The 24,443-nt window shown below is 44.8% G+C and overlaps 1 protein-coding gene across 2 annotated transcripts; it reads left to right on the plus strand.

Annotated features, from left to right (window-relative positions):
- Positions 1 to 522: 522 nt before the first annotated feature.
- Positions 523 to 23,399, plus strand: ENTREP1 (endosomal transmembrane epsin interactor 1). 2 transcript variants are annotated; one of them, XM_072359751.1, is made up of 11 exons: positions 523 to 945; positions 2,689 to 2,745; positions 10,308 to 10,418; positions 12,091 to 12,219; positions 12,975 to 13,082; positions 13,207 to 13,340; positions 16,080 to 16,209; positions 16,510 to 16,585; positions 19,586 to 19,729; positions 21,127 to 21,416; positions 22,237 to 23,399. In XM_072359751.1, the coding sequence occupies exons 1-11, from the start codon at positions 586 to 588 to the stop codon at positions 22,441 to 22,443; spliced, it is 1,746 nt and encodes a 581-aa protein (XP_072215852.1). In that variant the 5' UTR covers positions 523 to 585; the 3' UTR covers positions 22,444 to 23,399. The 2 variants fall into 2 exon arrangements, with proteins under 2 accessions (XP_072215852.1, XP_072215853.1); XM_072359752.1 differs by having other exon boundaries at positions 16,080 to 16,194.
- The last annotated feature ends 1,044 nt before the right edge of the window (positions 23,400 to 24,443 follow it).

A 24,443-nucleotide genomic window follows, 5' to 3' on the forward strand; every position in this document is an offset into this window, starting at 1 on the left:
AAGCCACACACGCTGATCAGAAAGCTCGGCGCTGATCGCCGATTCCTGATCTTCCTTTCCTGGAACGTTTCAACAAGCACGGGGACAAGCCACTAGCGCAGCAGCCCTTTTTACCCCAGCAGGAGAGGACAAAAGGGACGGAGGGATCCGCACCGCCCCTCGGCACCCCCTGCTTACAGAGCAGCTCGCTCCCCTCGGGCCGGGACGCCCGCCAGCTCCGTGAAAGGCAACCCGGCGGCTTCCCGCCTCCTCCCGGAGCAGCTATTTTAGAACTCGGGACCCACCGCGGCACGGCGGCGACCGAAGGAGAAGGGGCGCGGTGCCGGGGCAGGGAAGCGGGTCGAGGGGCGGCCGCAGCGCCGCGATGGCCACGGCCGCCGGGCGGGGCGCGGCGGGGCGAGGCCGGGGGGCGCCGGGTGCCGGCCCCCGCGCCGAGGCGGGGAGCGGCGGAGCCGCGGCAGGGCCCGTCCCCGGCGGCACCTCCCGGGCGGGGCGGGGAGGGCAGAGCCACAGGAAGTCGGCGCCCGGGTGGGCTGGCACAGGGGCGGCGGAGGGCAGGCGCGGCCCAGCCGGCGGCCGCCCCTCATGTCGCTGCCGGTGGTGCTGCCGGGCTCCTGCTGCCCCGTCCCGGGGCTCTCCGCCGGCTCGCCGGCCGCCGGCACCGCGACGCAACCGCCGGGCTCGTTGCCCGCCGCGGCCGCCGAGCCCTCGCTGCCTCCGCTCCGCTCCCGCCGCGCCGGCTGCCCGCGGCCGCGCCCCGCCGCCCGCTCCTCGCCCGCCCGCCGCGCCCCGGGCGCCGGGCTGCTGCCGTCGCGGCCGCTGCTGTCGCTGGGGCTGCTGCAGCTGGTGCTGGGCTGCTGCATGGTGGCGCTCAGCTTCGGGGCACTGTCGCTGAGCGGCGCCCCGCAGGTGAAGAACGCGTGTCCCTTCTGGGCCGGCTCCTCGGTACGTCCCCGGGAGCGGGCGGCGGGACGGGACTCGTGCGCGGTGCGTGCTCGCTCCTAGCCGCGTGCTCGGGCACCGGGATCGCTGCTGGCGGCGCTGCTAGGAGCGCCGGCGCTCCCCTCTCCTGTTGCGTGCTGACAGCAGCCGCTGTCTGAGCGGCGGGACAAGGCCCCGGCCTCGGGTCAGCCTGCCCCGCCGCGCAGCGCAGCCCGGAGCGGCGTGCTCGGCGGCGTGCGGCTGGGGCGCCGGGCGGCCCGTCCGGAGCGCGTACCTCCAGACTGAACCGGGCGGCAGCCCGAGCCGCACGGATGGCGGCGTGGTGTCTCCCCTGACGTTCCTGTCTTGTCTTGGGCTTTTCTTTCGCCTTTTTCTTTCTCGTTCCAAATCAAAGAGAGTTTATTTAGATCTCTGGCAGCCGCGGGCTTTCTTTTAACCCTGTGCACAGAACCTTGCTTATATTTCCAAAGTGTTCTAAAGCTGCACGTGTAAGCTGGAAATGTCCAGTTACCTTAATAATAATAGTAATAAAGATCTTTTTTTTGTTGGTTGTTTTTTTTTTTTTTTTTTGTTTTTTTTTTTTTTTTCATGCTGGTTCTGAAACAATGACATGGTCAGTCTTAACAAATGACCAGAAGTGTCTTTTGAGCATAGCTGCATGAGTGAAACGCCTCATCCAGAAGCAGTGTGGCACGCTAGGGGCAGCTGCCATTCAGTGTATGCCTTTTTCTCATCTTAGGCACAGCACCTTTCTTGTGATGCACTCATGAAAGACACTCTTGAGGAAGGCATTTCTTCCATATACCTTAAATCATAATGAAACCAGTGTTGGTGTCCCTAAGGAAGAACACCAATTCCTATATGCATTGGTGTGCTTTGTTATAAAAGCACGTGTCCGTTTTGTGCTCAGAGAATTGAAAAAAAAGTTTGTTATGAAACTGCAGCGTTATGTATGTGCTTTTGCAACAGCAGTGGTGATATCAGGAGGTGTTTTGGCCAAGTCATGTAGGCCTGTTATGCTAGGTCAGATCAGTCATGTCAGGTTAATGAAGCGGCTGAAGGGATTTGATGTTAGTGGGCAGCTTCCCCTTTGTGTCCCTGCTTGGTTTTGGGGTGGAAGTGCAGTCTGTATTGGCTTAGTCACAAAGGCCCCCAAACTAAAGTTAGTCCCTGCTCGCACCCAGGACCAGCTGAGAAATGAGTTTGCCTTTCCTTCTGGTTCTCATTCATCCAGTGAGGAGTATCTGGGTGTGTGGGTTGCTTCAGTTCTGCAGCAGTGCTTTCTCCTTCCTTAACTGTTTTGTCCTCAGATGAAGTTGTGGGGACAGCCCGTGGTTCAGCAGGTCTGATTAGCAGCCCCTGCTGCGGAGGGGATGCTTCTGCTTTCTTTTTCCTCTCTGGCATGCTGGCTGAGTAGCAGGAAAACATGTCCTAGGTTGGACATAACTATTTTTTTTTTGGCAGTTGATGGGTGTGGGAATTGCCGGTCTGACGTTCAGGACATTTTATGTGAGGAAGCAAAATAGTAGATAAAAAATTCAGTTCCAGTTGTGTTTTCCCATGGAGTGCTCTATGGGGTGAAGAACCTCATCAACGCAGGCTCTGAGTTTCTGCTGTAGAGTGTGCCCCATGTCATCTCAGCGCTGCTCTCACGCTCCAAAATACTTGCAGTGGCAAATACTGTGTAAATAGCATTTTCTGAACAGTAGTTCCCTTCTTGGTAATGCTGCTTTCTTAATGTTACAGGTAATTTTGTCTGGAATCATAGGGTTAACAACATGGAAGAGGCCAATGATACTGCTGGTGAGTATGGATTAAAACTTGTTGTGAGAGAATTTTCAGAAGATGTGAAGGAATTACCAGATTATCAGCAGTCATTGGTTAAACAGCTCCGCTTCTTTCTCCTTGAAGAAAAAACAAGACCGTACTGTTGAGTCTATTTTATAGACTGCAGAGCTGTAATTGTTGAAGAAGTCAGACACCATGGAAGGCTGAGTTCTTCATACATCCTGGAGTCCTTCTAGGAGACTGCTAAGGGCAGGAGAGCATCATGCCTGGAGGATGTGCTGGTGTTGTTCACAGAACACTTTCTGTGTAGATATAGGAGAATACTGGTTTAATATGGATGGTTCATCTCTCTGAGTTAGTGCTGCTAAACCTTAGAGGTAGCTGGTTTGAAAGCTGTGCTCGTTTGTCCTGTGCAAGTGTGTGATGGCAGGCTGAGCTAAACTAAGCACTGCTGTTCTACAGTACCCAGTGCTAGCGATTCAAATACAGTTGACATTACATTGTTCTGAGAGGAGAAAATCGATGTGCAGGGTGTGTAAGCTCCTTCTGCTTGTAAGTGAAATCTGAAGCTGGGTAGCTCTCGAAGTCTCGGAAATGGGATTTGCATAAAAGCATTTGAAGGTGGGTTTTGCTGGTTTTGTTTTCACTTTACTGTCACTTCTGAAGTACTTTCTCCGGGAGAAAGCAGTTTTGTCTCTTTGCAGTGTGTCTTTGGGATGTGTGAGGTGTCCATGTGGCCATCACTGAGACATACCAAGCATCAGAGAACAGGCTCTGCCTGAGCTGTGTTTCTCAGACTTGTGTTGCTTGGTGCTCCAGGAGCAAAACAAGTTTTTGTACTGCTGCTTTGGATACAAAGAAGAGCCTGATCTCAGCCTCCCGGTCTGGAAGGACTACGCTTTCTTGAAAATAAATATAGTTGCATCTTTCTCAAAATGCCTGAGGCTTGTAGGTAGTGCCTGATTCAGTGTTACGTGAGTTCTGTGCTGTTCCTGCAGCCCTTGATGTTGTCGTTGCCTTTTGCCTATTGTAGACTTTTCAATTCTTTCATGCCTCCTATGTGTAAATTTTGTGGGTCCTTCTAGTTTTACTGAAATAGAGAAGCAACAGACTCCCTCCCCTTTTAATTTGTGTCGAATGATCTTCTGGGTGGATGGGCGAGCGGATGGTAACAGGATGCCCTAAGACGTTGTGCAGGGAGGTTCCTGAGATGCATCTGATCTCAGAGCTGACCCTGCAATGAACAGGAGGCTGCACCAGGGACTTCCTGAGGTCCCTTCCACAGTTTTACTAAGACTGTGAACCATTTTTTCTTTTTTTTTTTCTTTTTTATATTTGCATTTTACAGACAATTTTTTAAAGCAACATTGTTGTGAAGTGTAGAAAAAAGAAAAGAAACCAGCATTAACTGGTACATGGGGCTTCAGTTTAAAAAAAATATCAGGAAGCTAACTTTCATAGAAAGTCATACATTGAACTAGCTATGGTCTATTGAGGAAAGATTGTTAGTTTCTATAAGAACATTTTTTTGGGGATACATTTCTATTATATCCACTGTCTGGCATCTTGAATATTTTCTCTTGGGAGTTTTCAGCTGCCATGTGAGTTGCAAAAGTAGGTGTCCTAAAGAGCTAAGTAATGTGCCTTGTCAGACAGTACAGCTTTGGGTTATGGCATTCATAAGTGAAAGTGGAAAACATTCAGGGCTAAAATAGACCCCCTTTCCTGGTGTGACTCCCTCCACTTTTTGCTTCTCATGAAAGGCTCTCGTACTGGATTCTTGCAAACGTGCTTTAGAACTATGGGGGTTCCTCTCTGCAGGCTTTTGGAGTGGGTCCCTGTTGCCGTTGCCTGTTCAGAAATAGCACAGAGCCAGCTCTCAGACATCATCACACGGCTGTCCTGGCACGCCTAGCAGTAGCTCCAGCAGGTGCCCAGTGCAGAAATGCCTTTATGTAGCAAATAAGCCTTGCAGAAAGGATTGATTGCACTTGAAGGTGGTTGTATGAGGTTGCAGCAGAACTCAGATATTTGGTGTGTTGGGTATATGCGCTAGACCTGTGCCTGAAATCTGAGGAGTGTTCCAGATCCAAGATAATTCACATTTTGCGTTGCAGCAGTTAGTGTTTAGTTGTGTCTGTGTGGAGAACTTGGACTGTGCTCAACAGTTACAGCATAAGGTAAATGTAGAACTAATAGTGATGAGTATTATTTGTGGCTGTGTCTCAGTCTGCACAGGCCTTTGTATCCATAAGGATAGGCCTATTCTTTCTTTTTATGGAGAGCTGTTGTTAGGTTCCATAATTTCTTCTGACTCTCTGCTCCAGGTACCTTCTGGAATCCCTCAAATGCATTTCCCAGACAGCTTTGTTACCTGCCCAGGTGGGGTGGTTCTGTATAAACTTTTAGTTTGCCTTGTTGTGCACCAGAAGCTCTCAGAGGAGGCTGTAGTCAGGGGCAGAGGTGTGCCTTGAGGCCCACTCCCTCCCATAGCTGGCAATGAAACCACGTTCTGTCTGGGTTCTACAGGACATGCCCACCAGGAGATTGTCCTGTCCTCCCATGATGGGAGGGACATGCTGATGCTGTTTCTCGAGACTTCTTGTATTAACTTATTTTTTTATTTTTAATATCTGTTTCTAGTCTCTGAGGGACTGTCCAATGGAATTCACTTTTCTCTACCCCATTTAAAGTGTATAGAGTCTTTCTAGAAGAGGCTCTTTGGCATCTCTCATAACAGGATTTCAGAGCTGCCTGGCAGGGAGCACACCTGTTTGCTTATAGCTCCTTTACTGCGCAGTTCCTCTGAATAGAAGGGTGGTGTATTTTCTCCAAAGAGTTCCTGTCCTTCTCCCCCAGCTCCAGATAATGGCATCTCACCGTGTGGGCTTGAATCATGGTGTAAAGCCCCCAGGTGTGCATAGCCTTTGTAGGGCTGGAGGATGCTGAGTATACCTGCTGCTCCCCTGCGAGGTGCCAGCCTGCTGAAAGTGCCAAGAGCTGGGGGTGAGGGATGAGGTGACATGGAGAGGAGAGGAAGGCAGCTGCCTGTTTCAATCGGAGGCCTCACTGGCCAGCAGCCTGGGCATCAGGGCTGATTTATCCTCAGCTGTTTGGTAGTGGAGCTGGTGGTGCTTGTAGGAGTCAGGGGTGATGGGAGAGGACAGGGATTGGTGGGATTTCCTCTGGAGGAAAAGGAAAGGGAAGGCTATCAGATACAGCTGATGATGGGCCTCCAGCACCACGCTCAATAGGAAACTAGTCTGAAGAGGAATGGCTGCAGGAAAGGATGGGAAACAAATATCAGGTCGTAGAGATAGAATGCTGTGAGGCAAAACAGAATTGTCATCAGCTCTTTTGACAGACCTTCTTGTAGGGCCAGTGTGGTCTTCAGCAACATGGCATCTGAGAAACCCTGGCTCGGACACCTTACCTTGCTTGTGATTGTCTGAGACTTATTTGTCCTGGGTATCAGCTGTCAAGTGACTTTGGAAGTCAGCCTGTGCTGCTCATGCTCTGATCTTTACTTCAGATGAGAAGCTTCCTCCTGTGTGTGCCTGCCCAAATGTGCTTATAGAATCATAGAATCATAGAATTATCCAGGTTGGAAAAGACCTTGAAGATCATCAAGTCCAACCGCAGCCTAACCAGTACCCCATCTCTAAAAAAAAAACAAAACAAAACAAAAAACAAAAAAAAACAACAAAAAAAAAACAAAAAAAAACAAACAAACAAACAAACAAAAAAAAAAAACACAACCTCTGCATAGAATCATAGAATTATCCAGGTTGGAAAAGAAATGGTGGAAAGGGGTTGTTTGTTAGTTTTTCCTGAGGTGGTTTGGGTATCGGCTGTTAAAAGTTCTGGGCTGGATGCTATTCTCTGCCTGAACAGAAGCTGATTTTCTTCCTGTCCGCTCCAAAACCCCTTCCTTCCACAGCACTCTTCTTTTTATTTTCAACTGAAGAAATGTAGCTTCTTTCAGAATGCGTGTAAACTTCCTGTTGCTTGTTTACATACACATCAAGAATTTATAACAAGATACTTAATATTTAGGGTCACTTGAACTCCTCACGTCGTTCTTAAATTTTAGCTCTGCTGGCAACAGTGTAATGCTATGCTGATAGGTGAGTTGCAGGTCTCCATGTGGTACAAGAAATAGGAAATTAGTAAGGTCACATAATGAACACATAGTTATTGCTGTTGCTGCTGTGTGTGTTTATGGAAAGTTAGTACACTGACTTAAATTTTGTTAAAAGGATGCTTATAAAGCCTGTATGTTGGATGTACACAGGGAAGAGCTGGTGACTGTGCAGAAAGTGTTTTCCTTTCACTTACTTTTTAAGTGCTTGCTTGCACCTCAGTCATGTGTGTACATATTAAAAGTCAAAGCAATTTCTCCCTGGCATTTAGACATTGTCTTTGACAGTGGCACCAGCAGGACAGCAAGTAATCTGCCTGTACAGAATAAATTATAGGGTCATGGCCTTATCATGTAAGTTTGTCCTGCTGCTGCTGCAGCTGTTTTTGTAGCTAATGAGAAAAGTGCCACTGACTTCAACAGAATTGGCTGGCTGACACCATTTAGACAGGTCCGCAAAGGGCAGGATGTTTCTGGTTTGTTTTTGTTTTTATTGTGGAAAAGGTCATCCATGCAAGAGATTAGCAGATACTGTCTCTGACATTAGAATACACTTTGATTTCCTGGAGTTTAATTCATAGAAGTGTTCACCAAACCTTCTGCAACTGTTCATAATCCATGTGTATTCAACACTCGGAAGATGGGGGCAGTGAGCAAAACTAAATTTGGGTTGTTTTTATTTTTGTCAGCTCAGTTCAGTTCAGACTAGTTACCTCTATTTGGGCTTTTAAAATAACACAGCTGTCTTTGCCTGTTCTAAGTGTAGGAGTATTTTTCTCCTAGTTCAGATACAAGTGGGTCCTTCTTTTACTGGAATAACGTGGACCACCTGCTTTTACTTGTTGGTGTGTAGTGAAGGTGAAGGTTTTTAGATTTGCATCTGGAGGTGATTTATAAAGCCAGCTGGCAAAGTGCAGGTTAAATGTACGGTGGGGTGGGTTGAAAACTGAAGGAACAGTTTTGTTCAGAGGGTGGTGGTCAGTGATGCACAGCCTGACCACAGGCCAGTCAGCAGTGCTGTGCAGTGATATTTAAAATCTTAATGAATGATCCAGACAATGGAACAGAGTGCTCTCTCAGCAAGTTCACAGACGATAGAAAGTGGAGAGAAATGACTGATGCACTGAATGGTTGTGCTGCTGTTAACTCAGACTTGGTCAGCTGGAGAAATGGGCAGAGAGCAATCTCATGAAGCTCAATCAACAGGCAGCAGTGGTGGGCTACCTGTTGGAAGAAGGCACTGGGGACCCGTGCAGAGACGCTGCTGACCATGAGACAGTGAAGTGTGATTGTGGCACAGAAGGCCAACGGCAGCCAGGACTGCATTAGGTGGAGACTTGCCAGCAGGCAAGGGAGGAGATCCTTCCCTCAGTGCTAGTGAGACACATTTGGGTGCTGGGCCCATTTCTGTGGTCCCCAGTGGGAAAGGCACAGGCCAGGAAGCCTGCAAACTCAGCCTTTCTCTGGAAATGCTAACTAGCAATCAGCAGGGGAAAAAAAAAAGGGGGTATTTTCTCTTGACAAGTTCTGCCATATGCTTATTTCTGTCCTCTGAGAGATGTGGGTGTGTTATCAGGTGTGGCTCAGATCCTGATTGTTTTATTCAGACTAGTTAGAAGAATTATTTTTATGTCCTACGTCTTAGGGGGGGATTATGTTTTGAAGTCACACGTAGACCTACAAACAATAAAATACAGGGGAGTTTTCATTTATGTCTGCTAGAATTTACTAGAATGTGAATGTTCAAATGACCATCCCTCCTTCCCATATGTATAATAATGGTTATTTCCCTTTTCTCCTTTGATTTTAACATGTGTAATTTAGAAAGATCTCTGTGATCATTATAGTTTTGCAAGCTGTTACATTAGGAGTCTGGATTATTCAGTTTTATACGTACAGTTGTATGCCGGCTTGTTTCTTGTACAGATTCTGTACTGAAACAGAGGACCAATATTTGGGTTTTGCTCCTCTTGTGCTGTTGCTGTATTTTTCTTGCTGTTTTTTGGGTGTTTTTTTGTTGTTGTTGTTTTGTTTGTTTGTTTTTGTTTTTTAACTGGCTCGTGACTTGTTTACTCAGGACCTCTGTTTTTCCTTAAGATGAAAAAGGATAAAACGTTCCTTGTTTTCCTTCAGCAGCTTCTCATTCACTTATAGAACTACTTTCTAGCTTACGGTGATCTGTGTTGAACACAGATATAAAGCTTTCTTTGTAGGAGATACCTTTTCTCGTGTCTTTATCTGGATTATCTCAGTTACTCAAGTCTACCACAGTGCTTTTTAGAGTATAACTTACTTAGGCACTGCGTAAGGTAATTTCAGATTCTTTGTTTTTGAAGATAAACAAATGGCACTCAGAGTGCATCCTAACATTAAAAAAACCTCTTACATGTTTTTATGATATATGTAAAGTTAGTTAAAAATACTGTTCCTCTTAATTTTTATTGCAGCGTGTCTAACAATCCCGTCTTCCTTCTGAGAAGTGCTAAGAACTACTTCAGTAGTTGTTTATTGAGGTTAAAACTTCCTGTGTGATAGTGTTACGGTCAAGCTGGGGTAAAATCTGACAGTAGTGAGATGTAAGTTAAAGAATGGGCTTGCATTATGATGTTCTTCAGCTCTGAGCTGCTCAGGACTGATTGTTTTCCCACAAAACTGATAGAGTGACTCTGATTTACTTTTGGTCTAGTTGTCTAAGTAGCTAACCGTGATACATCAGCTCAATTCACTTGGAATGCTGTTGCTGTCTTTGTGCATGTTTGGGGAGGTCTTTTGTGTCTTTCCAGGACATGAAAGACCTAGTACTTGTTTGGTAGAACGGAGTGCTCAAAATGTAAACCTGTTCAGATATTAATCTGTTATTTGTTTCTAAGCTACTGTTCTCACCTATAAAACTCCCATATGGAAAATTTTGCCTGTATGAATTAGAAAAGTTCTGACTTGTATTTAAAATCCATATCCATATACTCTTATGTAAGCGCAGTTTGCAGATTGTAAGGTCTTACACGAAGGTAGGACTCTGTTTATCCAGTGCTTCTGCTTGTAGTTTTTTCAGATATTCTATTATTATTCCTGCTGCTGCTGTTTTTCCAAGGAAGATATTGCCTGACTTATGAATCTTGATGTTCAGATTTCAGTAGCCAGGGGGAAAGAAAGAAAATCATGAAGCTGGAGCTTAATTGTCTTCCCTGTACTTCAACAAATATTTTTCATCTATTTATGCTACAGTATAGTTTTGGAAATTCTGTGCAGGATCAGTGTTGCTGCGAGATCTTGCATCCTCCACTTTCTTACTAATTCAGACATGCTGAGAGGTGAATTCAGTGGCAGGGTATGGCATACAGTAGGTTTTGGAGATTTTGAAAACTTCTGAGATGCGTTGTGATTTTTGACATGCAATTCTGTTTCCTCTACTGTTTACTTTGCATTGCTATTTCAGGTTAACCTGTTTGTTCTGCTGTCTGTCATCTGTGTGCTGCTGAACCTGGCTGGATTTATACTGGGATGTCAAGGCGCTCAGTTTGTGTCCAGTGTACCAAGATGTGATCTGGTGAGCAGACGTGATTTATTCGTATTTCTTCCCAGCATGCCACATCAGCAGCCATGTTCAGATCACAAAATATTCTAGTGTTTGAGATGCAAGTAAAGCAATTAAAATGTAGCATGTTGGGATTAAAAAAGGCACCTTGCTCCTTCAGGTCTAGACTCAATTCAGTTTGTGAACAAACTAGCTGAAATCCACAACACTGTTTTTATTATCTGTGTCTACAAGTGCGTGCTTTTGGGAGGTCTGGTGTCTTCATAAGCTGTTTATCTCCCATAGGTAAAATCCCTCCAGAAGGTACGTTGCGAAGGGTTTTGAAAGATCATAATTGTCCCAGAAATGGTTTTGTTTGACTTCATTGATAGCTGGCCTCTGTCTGAAGACACAGCTGATCTTGTACAATGGGTTCCCAAATAGATCTTGAAAAAATTCCTCTTGCCAGCATTATGTGCTGACTATGATGTAAGGACCACTTAAGAATAAGCATAAAGGATTTTTACAGTCATTTGACAAAGATAAATGCGCTAACTCATTAGCTTGTGGGTGGAAGTTTTTCCCCTTTTGCTCCAACTGGCTGGGACATGTTCATACCTTGCAGTGAGAGCCACCAGAGGGAAATAAATAAGGTAGACTAAACCATGTTGGATTCTCACAACACTTCTACTGCAGGAAAATCCAGTTTGCGCTATAATGCAAAAGACTTTTGTCAAATAGATGTTGTAAGAAGCAGAAGAATGTCTGTTTAAATACAAGAGTAGGTGGGGTAACATAGCTTGAACAATATAGAATAAGTTGGTGATAAAGGTGATTGTGTGTTGCAGAACTTTTAAGGATTGATGGAAGGATCATTGATTGTTAATTTTCATTCACGGAAATCTATCTTCAATTCCTTACTAGGTCAGTTAGCCCAGTGCAATGAGAGTCCAAGATTGTAAGCACTTGATATCGATATATGGAAGCAGTATGGAGAACTGCTAATGTTATTCGAGACAAAGTCGTTAAATGTTTCAGGAATTTCAGAGTACTCTGTGGCTGGAAGCAGCATAGGGTACAGTTGAAAGATGTTCCTGAAATCATGATTTATTCTGCCTAGTGGTTTGTGCAGGTGGAAAACATTTCACACTATAACTAGATAATCTGACAGCTAAACAGTCATCTCAAGGCACAGAACCATTACATTTCTACTTGAAAGCTAAGATAATGATATTAATTTGGAAGTTGTAAACAGCAGTGGTATGCAGATATAAGGATTACTGGTTTGACTGGGTTGAAACTACAGTTTGGATACCATTCCATTTGTAGAGATACAGAATAAACCCATCAATCAAAGATGTATCCACTCCAAACATAGCATGGCTTATATGTCAGTTAAGAAAGAATTTTCAGGCTGCTATGTACTTGCAGAAGATTGGATATTAAAATTGTTCAGTAGTCACTGTAGCACTCATTGTTTTTAAATGTTTTGAGCATATTAATGTCTTGTTTCAGGTAAGAGATTTGTGTAATAAGAGCTTTATGATGCATTAATCTTTGGCATACCGAACTGTACAAACTTAATTTCATAAGTCTATATTCTAGTCCAGGTACAGTTTAACACGGAGGTTCTGTGTTGCACAGCTGAAAATGTTGCATAGAACAGCTTATACCTTAAAAAGTGGGTTTGTTTGTTTCTCTAAAGGTGGATGTGGGTGAAAACAAGATTTGTTTCTGCTGTGAAGAATTTCATCCCACTAAATGCACAGAAAAAGAGAATGCGCTGAAGCTCTTCCCGGTGAAGTCATGCAATGCTGTTCATCTCCTTCTCAAGGTACCCTATGTTTGCTGATTAAAATGACTGCTTTGATAAAGTCTGAACTTGTGTGAAACAGTGCTGAAGTGATGATTTTATTGTGAAATATTCTGTTATCTTCTGGTCTTACACACTGATCAGGACATTTGGGGATTTTTTTTGTTGCTGCTGTTTTTTTGTTTGTTTTTTTTTTTCTTATCTCTGGGTCTTGAACAGTGCGTTCAAAGTTATCCAACAAAGAGTTCTTGTCCTTTCTGTGCTTTATGCAATCAAAGCTTCAGTTTGGTTTGGATGAGACTGCATGAGTAAAGACGCTGTAAGGTTAAGCTTATGATTAGAGGCCTCTGTCATCTCTTTTGGTAGTCTCAGTCCTTCTTAGCTTACAAACTACTGAAGTACAACTTCAAGGCCATATCATCTTCAGCTATAAAAGAGCTTTAACATTTCTTTAATGGTGATTATCTCACAGTTGCGTTTCCCACTGAAAAGCTAAGAGGAAGACTGTAGTTCTAGGATGAATAGATGGCCTAGAAATCACATCTGAGTATATTAAAGCCTCCTGGATCTCTGTCAGGAAACTCTATAGGGCAAAACAAGCTTTTGCAAATTATTAGTCCTGGGGATCATGAATGCAGAAGTCTGCATCACATATGTTACTAAGAAGTAACTGTCATGGTCATCTTTGTGTTTTCTGTGTTTGTTTTTTCTTTCTTTTGACATTTACAAATACCTTGATTTAATCTTTTGATTTCCATAATCTTCATGTTCTTCAGAAAGTTATCTTTGCTCTTTGTGCCCTGAATGCTCTCACCACCACAGTTTGCTTGATAGCAGCTGCCCTGCGTTACTTACAGATATTTGCAACAAGAAGATCCTGCATAGTACGTGAGTGCAAGGCACTGCCTGATATAAACAGTCATACTAACATTATTAGTAGATTACACAGTTCAGTAATTTGTTGGATCTCAGTTGGAAGCTTTGTTAACAGAAGTTGCATTTGATTAGGACGAATCTCAGATTTCTACAGAAGAAATTGAAGAACAAGGTCACATTTCAGACCCTGAAGATTTTGTCCCACCTGTGCCACCTCCATCGTATTTTGCAACATTTTATTCATTTACTCCACGAATGAGTCGCAGGTAAAGCCTCAGTTGCTCTTTCCTTCTTACTGGGACATACAAGTTTCTGTATTTCCTGAAATTCAGTGGGGGCTTGTGGGTTTTCTTACTCTTCATCCTGCAGTAGTTACATGCTGCTCATAGCAACTGGTGGGTTGGCTTTGTTTATTAGTTTGTTACTCAAGTGAGGCTGAATATTTATAGGCAAAAACACCACGATGCTCAAGCAGGCTGAGTCACTGAACTCATTTAAAACTCTCACCTTTTGCTGTCTGCAGGAGCACTTTGTTTATTTCATTGCTTCATCAGGAGCAGTGTGTGTGACCTCATGGGTCTTGCAGAGGTAGTTATCATTTCTGTTGCAGGATTACCTAGAAAATGATAAGACAACAGTTTTACACTGAGAAAGTCATCTAAAACTCCAGACCTCACTGAAAACTGTCGATAAATGACAGTTGGTTCCAGCACCTAATGTGCTTGCTTGTTCAACAGAGTGCTGCATGTAGCCATCTCTTTGGCTGCGGAGGTGTCTATTGGAATGTGTTTGTCACAGCTTCCCAGCCTGGGAAGAGGCTGCTGTCCTTGTCAGGCACAGCAGCCTTGATGGCATATCTTTTGTGCAGCAGTGTTTGTCTTTTCAACACAGCAATGTCTGCTGGGCTGCATTTGAGCTTCTTGCAGGCTGGAATAATGCAGCTGCCTCACCTGTTACTGCATTAAATCTTGTTGATAACATCCAAGCACAGATTACAGCTTTGTGAAGCAGGGCTGCTTGTTTGAAAGCACTGTTTGAAGACACAAGGCTATGGGGTGACTGAGGAGTGGACTGGCCCCTTCTTCACACTGATGCCTGTCATCTGCCTTCCTGGGCCAGGCACCTGCTGTGTGAAGGAGGCCCAGAAGCCTATCTCAGTCGGGTTTAAAAATACTTATTATTTGGGGATTGGTGGCATTTGGTTAAGCGCTAATCTGTTTTCTCACACGGTGTGTTCTCAGACCTGATGTGCTCTCAGGCTGGCCCCACACCACTTGTTTCTCAGTGGCTCTGTGTGGCCTTGCTTTTGAGCCACATTTCTGTGAGCACAAAGCCGTGTGCAGCTGCTGGGTGGAGGTGTGAGGGCAGGAGGTGGCAAAGATGGGCCCTCCCTTCACTCAGAGTGTGATGAGCAGGCACCCAGAGTCGGCCTTTGCTACTCTTTCCCATGCCACTTCCAAACCCCTGTGTCACCATTTTAGCAAGGGTGCTACTTGATGTTACCTCACACATGGACCTAAACCTTACAGTTCTGTAGATCTCTGCAGAGAGAGTGGAAATTAGGCAAAAACAGAGTGCACTTAAGGGAATGCTTTTCTGGCTGCGTATTCTCTAATGAGATCTAACACCATGCAGTTTTTCTGTGCAGCACTGATTTTCAAGACGTAGCTGAGCTGTGTAGGCCAGCTCACATTTAACTAAGGTTCAAGATCTGTTTGGTTATGCGGTGCAGCAGCTGTAAGCTCAGCACATATGTGGAATAATTGAAAAGTGTAATGCCAGAGGGACATTCATGTTGACTGATGGAAAGCTTTAGATGGTTTTGAAGCTTTCTGGGGCAGATGAAGGTAGCTGAAGTATTTATCCCATTTTTTTTAAATAGAAAAGTAATGACTGGCTACCAAAATCTTTTTTTTTTTTTTTTTTTTTTTTTTTTTTAATTTTTGTTTTATTTTTAGTTTTTGTTTTCATTCCTTTTCTGTCTAAGCAGCCTTTTGTTGGCATTTCTGTTCTCTCTGCCCCTTCAGATCATGGCATGAGGATCCTTTTCATAGCCATTCTTGTTCACTTTGTGTCCAGAGAAGCCTTAGTCTCTTGGGGAAGGACTCTCCTCAGCGCAGTGTTTCTGTACACAGAGCACAACCCAGTGATGACTGTAAGGCAGAAGAAGATCCAGAGAACAAAATGTGTGGTTTCTTGAGGTGCCTGTTTCTGGGCCATGTCAGTACCTAAACTCGTAAGGAAAAGCAGAGAAAATCTTAGGTAGCCAGATTCAAAGGCTTCTCTGAAAACTGTGGAGGCAAGCTCCCCTTAGCAGGCTGTCCATCACCACACTGCCCCAGTGCCAAAAGGAGTATTGACTAATGTGAGTTTCTCCAGAGGATGCTCTGAATTCTTTCCCTTGTGAGCTGCCATCTGAGGGGAGGATGATGCAGAAAAACATCTGAGATTTCAGCTGTATTTGAGGCTTCTTTAGTGAAAATTGAGAAGTAACCTTTACCATGAGGTTTATTTGCCTCATGTTACAAATCTGCCTTTGTGAACTGATCGCCTGTAATATCTTCAGCCAAGCATCATCGCAGAAATAGCCTTTAGCCTCTTCCTGTGCAGCTGCATCAAAACATGTAACGTGAGACTAGAAGTATCTTGAATTTCATCTATAATTAGGAATTTAATAGTTCATGACAATCAGAGCTGGCTTACAGTGTTTTGAACACCCACCCGTATTTGGATCTGTGAGGTAAACCTCCATCTCTGCTAAGCTGCACCTGCAGCAGGCTCCACCGTGGTTCTGCCTGGGGACATGTGAAATCCTGGTGGCTGTGCTGCTGGGATACTTTCTTGCCAGCCATTTCCTCCTGCCCTGGGGGGCCTGGTGGCTCTGGGGGGGTATTAGGAGCTGCTACTGAGAGCCCAAGCTGGAGCAGGCACAAGGTGCCGGCAGAGCTGTTTGCATGCTGAGGGGATGCCATGCCAATAGCTCCGTATCGTGTTGTGTGTTACAGGATGCTGGGCTCTGATGTGATTCCTCTGCCACACATTTATGGAGCGAGGATTAAAGGCATTGAAGTGTTCTGCCCCCTGGATCCACCTCCTCCTTACGAAGCTGTGGTGAACCAGGTTGGCTCTGAGCAGGTGTGGTTTGTAGGGGTCTCCAAATGTCATCTGTCTGTCTGCTGTAAGAGTAAGATAAGCAGCTCACCTTGGAAGTCTGTACCATATTCACTGATCCTTTCTCCTGCTCAGCAGGATGAAATTGGCAGAGCTGGATGATAAAAATTGATTGTATAGATTAGCCAGTTTTACAGTGGAGCAAAGCCCATATAACGTAGTCACCGTGCAGTTACATTCACTGCACAGTTCAGGGTGAATGCTTCAGTTCTTGAAAAGTGCTGGTGCCGGTTTGTGTTCTTCAGCTTTTCTGTTTTATTCCAGGAGAGCAGACTGCAAGAAGCAGGTGAGGAAGGTGTTGCTGATTCAGCAGAAAGCAGAGGCAGGCCGGCTTCGCCAGGTAGGAGCATTTTAAAAGTACTGTAGGACAGTTCTGCCCAATCGGAGTGATTTCATGCAGCGTCTGGCTTTGAAAGCCCGGAGATACAGAGCTATGGTTGGGCAGCAGGAACAGGGATTAACTCTTGAGTTACAAAAAAAAGAAAGTACTTGAACAGCAAACAACAAAAAGAAAGAACATGTAGGTTGCTCCAAAAGTAATGCCTCCTGTTAATTTCCATGGAAACTGTAATAGCTAGGAAGAGCACATCGGCGCTGTTTGATAGTGCAAATTCTCAGCTACGAAATACCATTTTTCAATGTAGTCACCACCATTAGCTGTGCATTTTCACCAGCGCTTAACAAGAGCCTGCAAGCTGTGCTTGTAAAATTCTGCACCACCAGAGGTGATCCACTGTTGCTGTCACTGCTGCAGAAACACGCTGCCCCCTGCCTCCCTGTGCTGTGCTCTATTAGTGTTCAGCAAGCATCAGCCAGTGTTGGTGGGTGCCACTTTTTCCTCATGGAGGAAATCAGTGCCACACCTTTGCTTCATCCGCACTTCCGTGTCAGATGCCATTCTGTCAGAGAGCCCCTCTGCTGCCATCTGTTGTGCGACATCAGCATGTGATGGGATATTGGTGGGAAGGTTCAGCCTCTACTGCTGTACCACCATGGCTACACTACAAGTGGATGCTGCGTTTTTCAGCATTGTTTCAGAAAACTTTGGAAATTGCTCCAAGCTGTTCTCAGCATAGGTTTTCTATTTGTTGCTCCATGCAATTGCAGTTAAAACATTGCTGGCTCCCAGGTAAGCAACAGGTGGCTTGTTCACTGTGGATCTGGTAAAAATCTATTTCACTTCCCGTTTTAACATGCCATTGCTGTACAGATTGTCTTTGGTGCTATGAATAGCTGTTTATCTAGTTACATGATGATCACACCACAAGAATATTGAGGAAAAAGGCCTTTAAAACTTCTTTTTCTCACGCCGCTGTGTACTGTAGACAGTTTCAACTGTTTAGCTTCACAACAAGGTTTTTCCATAGCTTGCCCAGGAATTCAGCAAACGTCAAAGACAAGACTTAGGATTTGTTATCTGTAGTTGCATAAAACCACACTGTAATTGAACAGCAGTTCATTCCGGCTTCCCTTACACTCCAGTAGTTAAACTGAAACTGCTGAAAGCTGACACGTGCTTCTGGTATTTCATCGGTTGTGATGGACAGAAAGAAATTCAGAGAAGTGGTAGCACAAAGCTTTGTTCTGTGAAGGCCTTCTTGTAGGTAAAGCAACACTTGCTTCCTCTGGGCGCTTAGAAACTACAGGATACAGAAAATGATACAGGATAGCAAAGGTGAGGCTGCATGGTTCCTGCTTTAAGTTGTGAGAATAGAAAATGGAAAAACTATAGAAGAGGCAACTTGTTGCTAAGGATGGTCAGAAAAGTTTAAAAAAAAAACAAAGGAAAGAAAAAGAAGCCATGGTAAGGCATTGTTTGAGGTGTTGCTTGTATTTAAAATCTTCCTTCACAAGCAAGCAGACTTGAGCACGTCGTTCTCTCCTCATCCTTTTAGTTTATTTGTCCCTCCTCTTCTCTTAGTGGCCTTTAAAGTGACTTTTAACTCTCAGCCTGGCTGAGTTCAAGCACAAGAAAGCAAGTACCTTAGCAGAGAAAATAAGCACTGTTTCTTCTACATGCCTCAACTTTGCAGGGACAGTGAATCGAAGAAAATACACTGAGCAGTATCTCCTCCTGTATTACTACCAGTGGGTGTGTGCCAGGTCTGTTCGGACTCATTGTCTTCATAGCAGCCTGAAGGATGCTGTGCCCTGGGCCATGGCCAGAACAGTGCTGCTGGGGCAGGGAGGGGCAGAGCAAGGAGCTGTGCTGCAGCCAGGGTGGATGAACGCCACCTGCTGTCTCAGCTGATGTCGAGTAACAGTCTATAAATAAAAAGTGAAGCTATGGCTTATGCTGGCAGTCTGCTGCACCAGGCATTTCTCTTGGATGCCACCACTGGGGAGGGTGGGCAAGGTGTAGCTCTCACTGGAAGTGAAGGCTGCCTGATAGCTAAGGTGCATCCCAGCTTCAGCAGGGACCCTGTCAAGCCAAACAGGAGTTTCTCAGCCAATTGTAATAGGAGGGCTACCTCCTGAGGCCTGGGGGTGCTCAGCAGCTGCCCTTGGTCATTGCAAACTGGGTATTTTCAGTGCACACTCAGCTTTAAACCACTTTTAACACCTGTAAAGTTAACATGGATTTTCATTAAAGTCATGAAATCAGTTTGTTCTTTTGAATAGTATTAAAAAGCACCCTCACCAGAACACCAATACCACTGTGTCTCAAGAAGTGACTGCTAGCACAGTTCCACTAGAGAGTTTACTTTGGCAGTGGATTCTTCAGTCCACCTCTGGCACTCAGTCTGCAGTTGTTTGTTGCTAGGTCCTGCTTCATGGCTTTCCCAGCTCTGCCCCTTCCTTCTTCCTGGAAGATTCTAGATTGCATTTGTTGCTGTCCTCAGCAAGTAGAGATCATCCAAGACCTAATTTTACCAAGTGCTTCATTCACTGGAATGAAATGAGGTCTTTGATTCTTGATGATTGATTAATGGGCTACATAACTGCAAGCAGTGTCTGACCTCTGTGGCTGGATGCTGTTTTGTTTTGGTACTTCTGCTCATATGGAGGAGAACTGTAGGCACTGCAGGGTTTGGCTTTCACTCTGGGAAGTCACCCTTCTCTCCAGTCAGGTAGAGATTTCTGTGAAGCAAAGCTGTATTTGCTGTTACTCCATTTGGATAAGGTGAATAGGTTTCTGTAAAAGTTCAAGCAGACCTCAGGTGAGTGTTTCTGGTGTGTGCAGGCAGATGCTCACATAGAAGCACTTCTAAGCTTTTGTGTCTAATCATTACGGCTATTGAGGAGCAAACAAAAAAATCCGTAATCTGAAATGATTGTGCCCTCAGATCTGCTTTTTTCTATCTACTTTCCTTCACCTTTGCTTTTCTTGATTACTCAGGTGAAGAAATTCCCAAGTCTTCCAGCAGAACAAGCCTTCTACCTTCTGCCAGCCCCACGCCTGCAGAAGTTCACAGGAGAGCCTTCAGTCCCTTACAGAAACGGTCCAGAAGTGACCCTGTGCTCCACTGCCAGTTGCCACAAGGTGACTTGACTTTCTCTGTCCTTGCTTAGGTAATGAACCCCTAGGAAAACATTTGTCAGAGAGGGTTAGCACCCTGAACCCACAACCTACAAACATCAACTCCTGTCTTCTAGCTGTGCCTATGTTATAGCATGCAGGCTGTGCTTTGTCACACGCACTGCATTCAACACCTCAGTTTTGCTTTCTCTGTAGTCTTTCAGTTCTAGGAACAGAGTCCAGAGTCTTACAGTTATTACTGCAGCATGTTGGAATCCCCGTAGTAGCTGTTGATGTGTATTGGTGCACACAAAACAGAAATGGGGGAGTGTTTGTAATGGCCATTTGTTTTGAACACTGGATCATTCCTAGTATTTTACAGAACGTGTTCATGTCTCCACTGCATCATCTGTTTTCTCTTTTCCTCCTATCAGCTTTCACCACCGCACCCCAGAGAATCTACTGCTGAAGCAGTAGTTAAATGACACAGCGCCTATTCAGAGCAGAGAAAGCAGAGCAGTGTGTTTCTGCTGGAGAGGCAGTCTGTCAGCCAGAAGTGCTTGGGCTGATGTATAAGGGGTTAGGCCTATTCAGATTGGACGTGGAAGTTGAATATGCAGCCGCTGCAGAAAGGGAATTCAGCTGCCTTAGCAGCAGAAGCTGCTTGAAGTTAGCTTGTGCTGCTCTTGCTGAAAAGCTTTGGATCTGATCCTGGTGGTGATGTGTTTGGAATAATGCCATCTTTAAAGAGAGACTTGAGAAACCTATTGGTGTTCTTACTGTTTTAATAGGGCCAAAAATTAGTATTATTTAGACCAAAGGTGGTGGATTTTTATTCAGACTGAAGGCAGTGGAACTGATGCTCGGCAGTGTCACTTGTTTAGTCCTTGCAAGGTCATTTTGAATGGCTTTTAGAATGAAATTTCTGCTTCATTGTATTGCTAGCTCCCAGTTGGAGAAACAATTATTTTTAGGTATTTTGTGAACAGTTGTTTGTTAATAGCTGAAAGTGTTACACAAAGTCTAGGGAGGATCACAAACCCCACAGGCTGTGTTTAACCTGCTCTGTGTGACAACATTAAGACTAAATACTCATCCCATCTCTAATAGGTCAGAGCAGAAGCAGAAAGAACTGACCAACACACAATGGAAAAGCAGCGTTCAGAGGTGTTGGTCCCCACGATGTGCACTCAGCCATAGTGCATGGGTACTCTTATTTCATAAAGTGTTTTCTGCAATGTGAACAAACACAGCAACAAGAAGAGCCTTGAACAACATCCCTACCATGCCAGACTGTTAAGTTTTACTTGGTTAAACTGTGTAGTGCCTCATCACTGAATTGGTATGGAAGTGTTACTGGATATTTGTTGAACAGCATGTGAACCAAGTAAACTGTTTGCTTGGTTGATCTTTGTCTTCAGGTCCAGTGCTCAGCTGCGAAGCTGCAACTCAGACTGAAATGAAGCCACAACTCAGCACTGTCACGTTGCGCAACAGTTTGAGAGCAAGAGCTTTGAGGTCAAGACCCCGATCTTTGGTAGATTACAAGTCCTACATAGACACCAAGCTGCTTGTGGCACGGTTTCTGGAGCAGTCTTCCTGCAGCATGACCCCTGACATACACGAGTTGGTGGAAAATATCAAATGTGTTTTAAAATCAGATGAAGAACACATGGCAGAAGCTATCACCAGCGCTACCTTCCTTGAGCAGGTAGTTTCATTATTCACATTTGTAGGCTGGCCTTGGTTTGGGAATATACATTCATAACTCTTATTTCATGGGCCAGTGCTTTACTTTAGCTTAATATAGGGATTGTATAAAAGTCAGAGAGGCTGCACATGTGGGACGTTCTGTCCCTGTGCCTGACAAAGCAGGGTAGGTCAGAAGACTGCAAACAGAGTCAAGAACTGGGGGTGGAGAAGAGGAGCAACTGGCAGGAACAGAGACTGATTTAGACACAGTAACCTTCATCAAACACCTTTTGGCTGATTGTGAAAAACCATTTGGAAAAATGAGTTGACATAAGCAGGGTGTGAGTGACCTGCTGTGAGAGTTAGCTTTGGTTTAAATTGTCCTGGAAAGCAAGTTAAAAATTACTTTAGGCTGCGTAAGTAGCAGGATTTCCAATGGCAGAAACCACAACGGATTTGACAAAAAATGCTGAAAGATACTTAATGAGAATTTATTTTTCACACTGGCCTGCAGCTTGTTAGTTGAGTGGCTTCTGCAGGAGTAAGACATTCCTTTAAATGATACCTGACACGAAATGGTTTGGGGTGAACTAACTCTTGTGCAGCTTTCACCGGGAAAAAATCAGAAGCTGAAGAATGACAACACTCACTCCTTTAATCTATGGGACTTTTTTTCCCCATCATCTCTCTTAGGCAAATACCAGCTTTACTCTGAAATGCTTATTTATTTGTTTAGGAAATGAGTAATGCCACAACCAGGTTCTTCCTGGTTGGCTAAGAAATCGTTTAAATGGAGCAAGAGGTTGAAAACAAACCTTATCAATGTTTGCTTGTTAAAGGTGATGGCACCTACCCAACAAGATATGGGGCTGAGGGCCCATGTGCTGCCTTTCAGACGGCACCCCGGATTGCTGCATCTGGAGAGCTGCGGTGACCTGAGCACGTTCACAGCAGGTGAAGATCATCTAGCAGAGAGGAGGACCCAGAGGACAGAACATGAACGGCCTCACAGTCTTATTGGAGTTGTCAGGGAAACTGTACTTTGAGTGGGCTCCTGTTCTTCAGTAGAGCATTTCCGTCAGGCATACACACTGCACAGGAAAATTGTCTGAAAAGTAGTGGACAAGTGTGTTGCTCATCCATTTTTGTATCCTCATATTTGAGACTCCCAATGGGAAGCTCATTCTACAAACCCTCTTAAGCACACTGCAAGCGGTCTTTCCAACTAGGCTGTTTAGGTGCAACTAGCATCTTTGTGATTGATACACTGCTGTTCTGTTGCACCTCTGTAGTCTGCTGTCACTTAGAACAGAGTTGTTTTTTTAACTCTGTTTACAAGAGCTACAGCAGAAGGGCTCTGCCTTGGTTCATCTCTGCTCAGGCAAGCGCAGTTAATTCATGCATGCACTTTATATCCTGTGGAAGACCATGGCCAGAGCTGAAGCCTATGTTTATGCGGTATATACTGCTGTAGTTCTGTTGATTTTTAGCCGGCTTGTCCCACCTGAACATAAAAAAGACCTCTGCTAGTATCAGCTGCCATCCACGCTGAAAGCATTCACACAGCCATCTCAGATTTTCTGCAGGTGTGCAGGGGATTGCTTACTTAATATTATTTTGCCAACCCTCACCGCTAGGCCACAGTGAGTTTACAGTTAATAGACAGATATATCTAAGTGATTTGGCTCAAGCTGTTGGCTGCAGGTAGTTTGTCAAGCTCTATTCTGTATACATCTATGCTGCTAACTGGGAATACAGTGTGTTTCCAGAGGCTGGGATCAGGGACACAGATCTGATATGCAGGGCTAGTTGCAGCCTCCTGTGTCTCAGCAGAATGACTCCTGCTGCTATTTTAATGATAAAGCTTTATTTAACAGTTACTAAGCTGCTTTCATACCGAAAACCTAGCTTTACAAAGAGCTTTAATTAAGCTCTTTCAGAAGGGGAAAGTTGTGTTTCACTTAAAAAAGACAAGTAAATAAAATGCTCATCTGTCTCTACACTTGACTTGTTGTCTTATTTTGGTCTGGTAGAGGAAACACACAGTCACATTGGTACATTTTGCTCTCAGAATTAGGAGCAGAGCAAGTGAGAGTTGAGTTTTGCCTTGTAGAAGAAAGAAAACATCACAAGAGCACGTTAGTATTTACGGCAGGTGCTGCACGTATTTTACATTACACGTAAAACTTCATTTTCATTGTTTGAACTTTTAAAAGGCTTTTAAAACAGCCCCATCTGCCACTTCTTCTGCCAAACGAAAGGGATGTTCAGATTAATTTCCTGCTGCACTTTTAGATGAAGGCAAGGACGCAGGAGTTGTGTCAGCTCCAGGAGGCACCAGGAGCTGCCTGCAGGCTCCCTGCTCAACAGCCACCCAGCTGAGGTCATCCCGTGTGCCAGGAACACGTGCAACACAACACAGCTGTTGTGTGGTAGTTTAAGAGTACTCACGACAACCCGTGGTGCACCGAAAATCCTATGAAGCCTCATCTGAAGCAGTGCTCCTCCACTGGCTTTTGCTGGCTGGATGTTAAATATCACTCCTGATCAACACTGTGTTATACGAATGTTTTTTGAACGTTTTCAGAGGCAGTTCCCTGGGCAGCCTGGTCTACTACTAAACACGGAGGTGGGCAGCCCCGCCTGCGGTGGGGAGGTTGGAGCTTGGTGATCCCTGAGGTCCCCCTCCAACCCAAGCCATTCCATGATTCTATTACAGTTTCCAGTTTTGCTTACCCAACTGGTATTAGGCCCTTAAGAATGAATCACGCTGATGACCTGGGCAGAAAAACAGTGGTTTCAGAAATTGCAATAAGTGAAAAGAATGTTTAGTAAAATTTTGTTTATGAGCCCCTCCCCTCTCCCCAGACCCAGTTATTCGGGCACTGGAATGGTGCTTCTGTGACTGACATAAAGGGCATCTTGAAATAACCTCCTATAGGAAGATTCAAACATTCAGCCAACTCACGTGGCAAATATTGTGATGCACCATTAGGTAAGAAATCAATTTCGTTTATGAGCTCTGCTGTCATTTATTGACTGAAAA

Source organism: Excalfactoria chinensis, chromosome Z (genome assembly GCF_039878825.1).
Source record: "Excalfactoria chinensis isolate bCotChi1 chromosome Z, bCotChi1.hap2, whole genome shotgun sequence".
In the NCBI taxonomy this organism is placed as follows: domain Eukaryota; kingdom Metazoa; phylum Chordata; class Aves; order Galliformes; family Phasianidae; genus Excalfactoria; species Excalfactoria chinensis.

What these genes read in the sequence shown, in the direction of transcription:
- ENTREP1 (XM_072359751.1), top strand. Translation starts at nt 586, where the DNA reads ATGTCGCTGCCGGTGGTGCTGCCGGGCTCCTGCTGCCCCGTCCCGGGG. An exon ending in GTGTACCAAGATGTGATCTG is followed by an intron (nt 10,419 to 12,090) that starts GTGAGCAGACGT and finishes GTTTCTCTAAAG; the next exon opens with GTGGATGTGGGTGAAAACAA. An exon ending in CTGTTCATCTCCTTCTCAAG is followed by an intron (nt 12,220 to 12,974) that starts GTACCCTATGTT and finishes CATGTTCTTCAG; the next exon opens with AAAGTTATCTTTGCTCTTTG.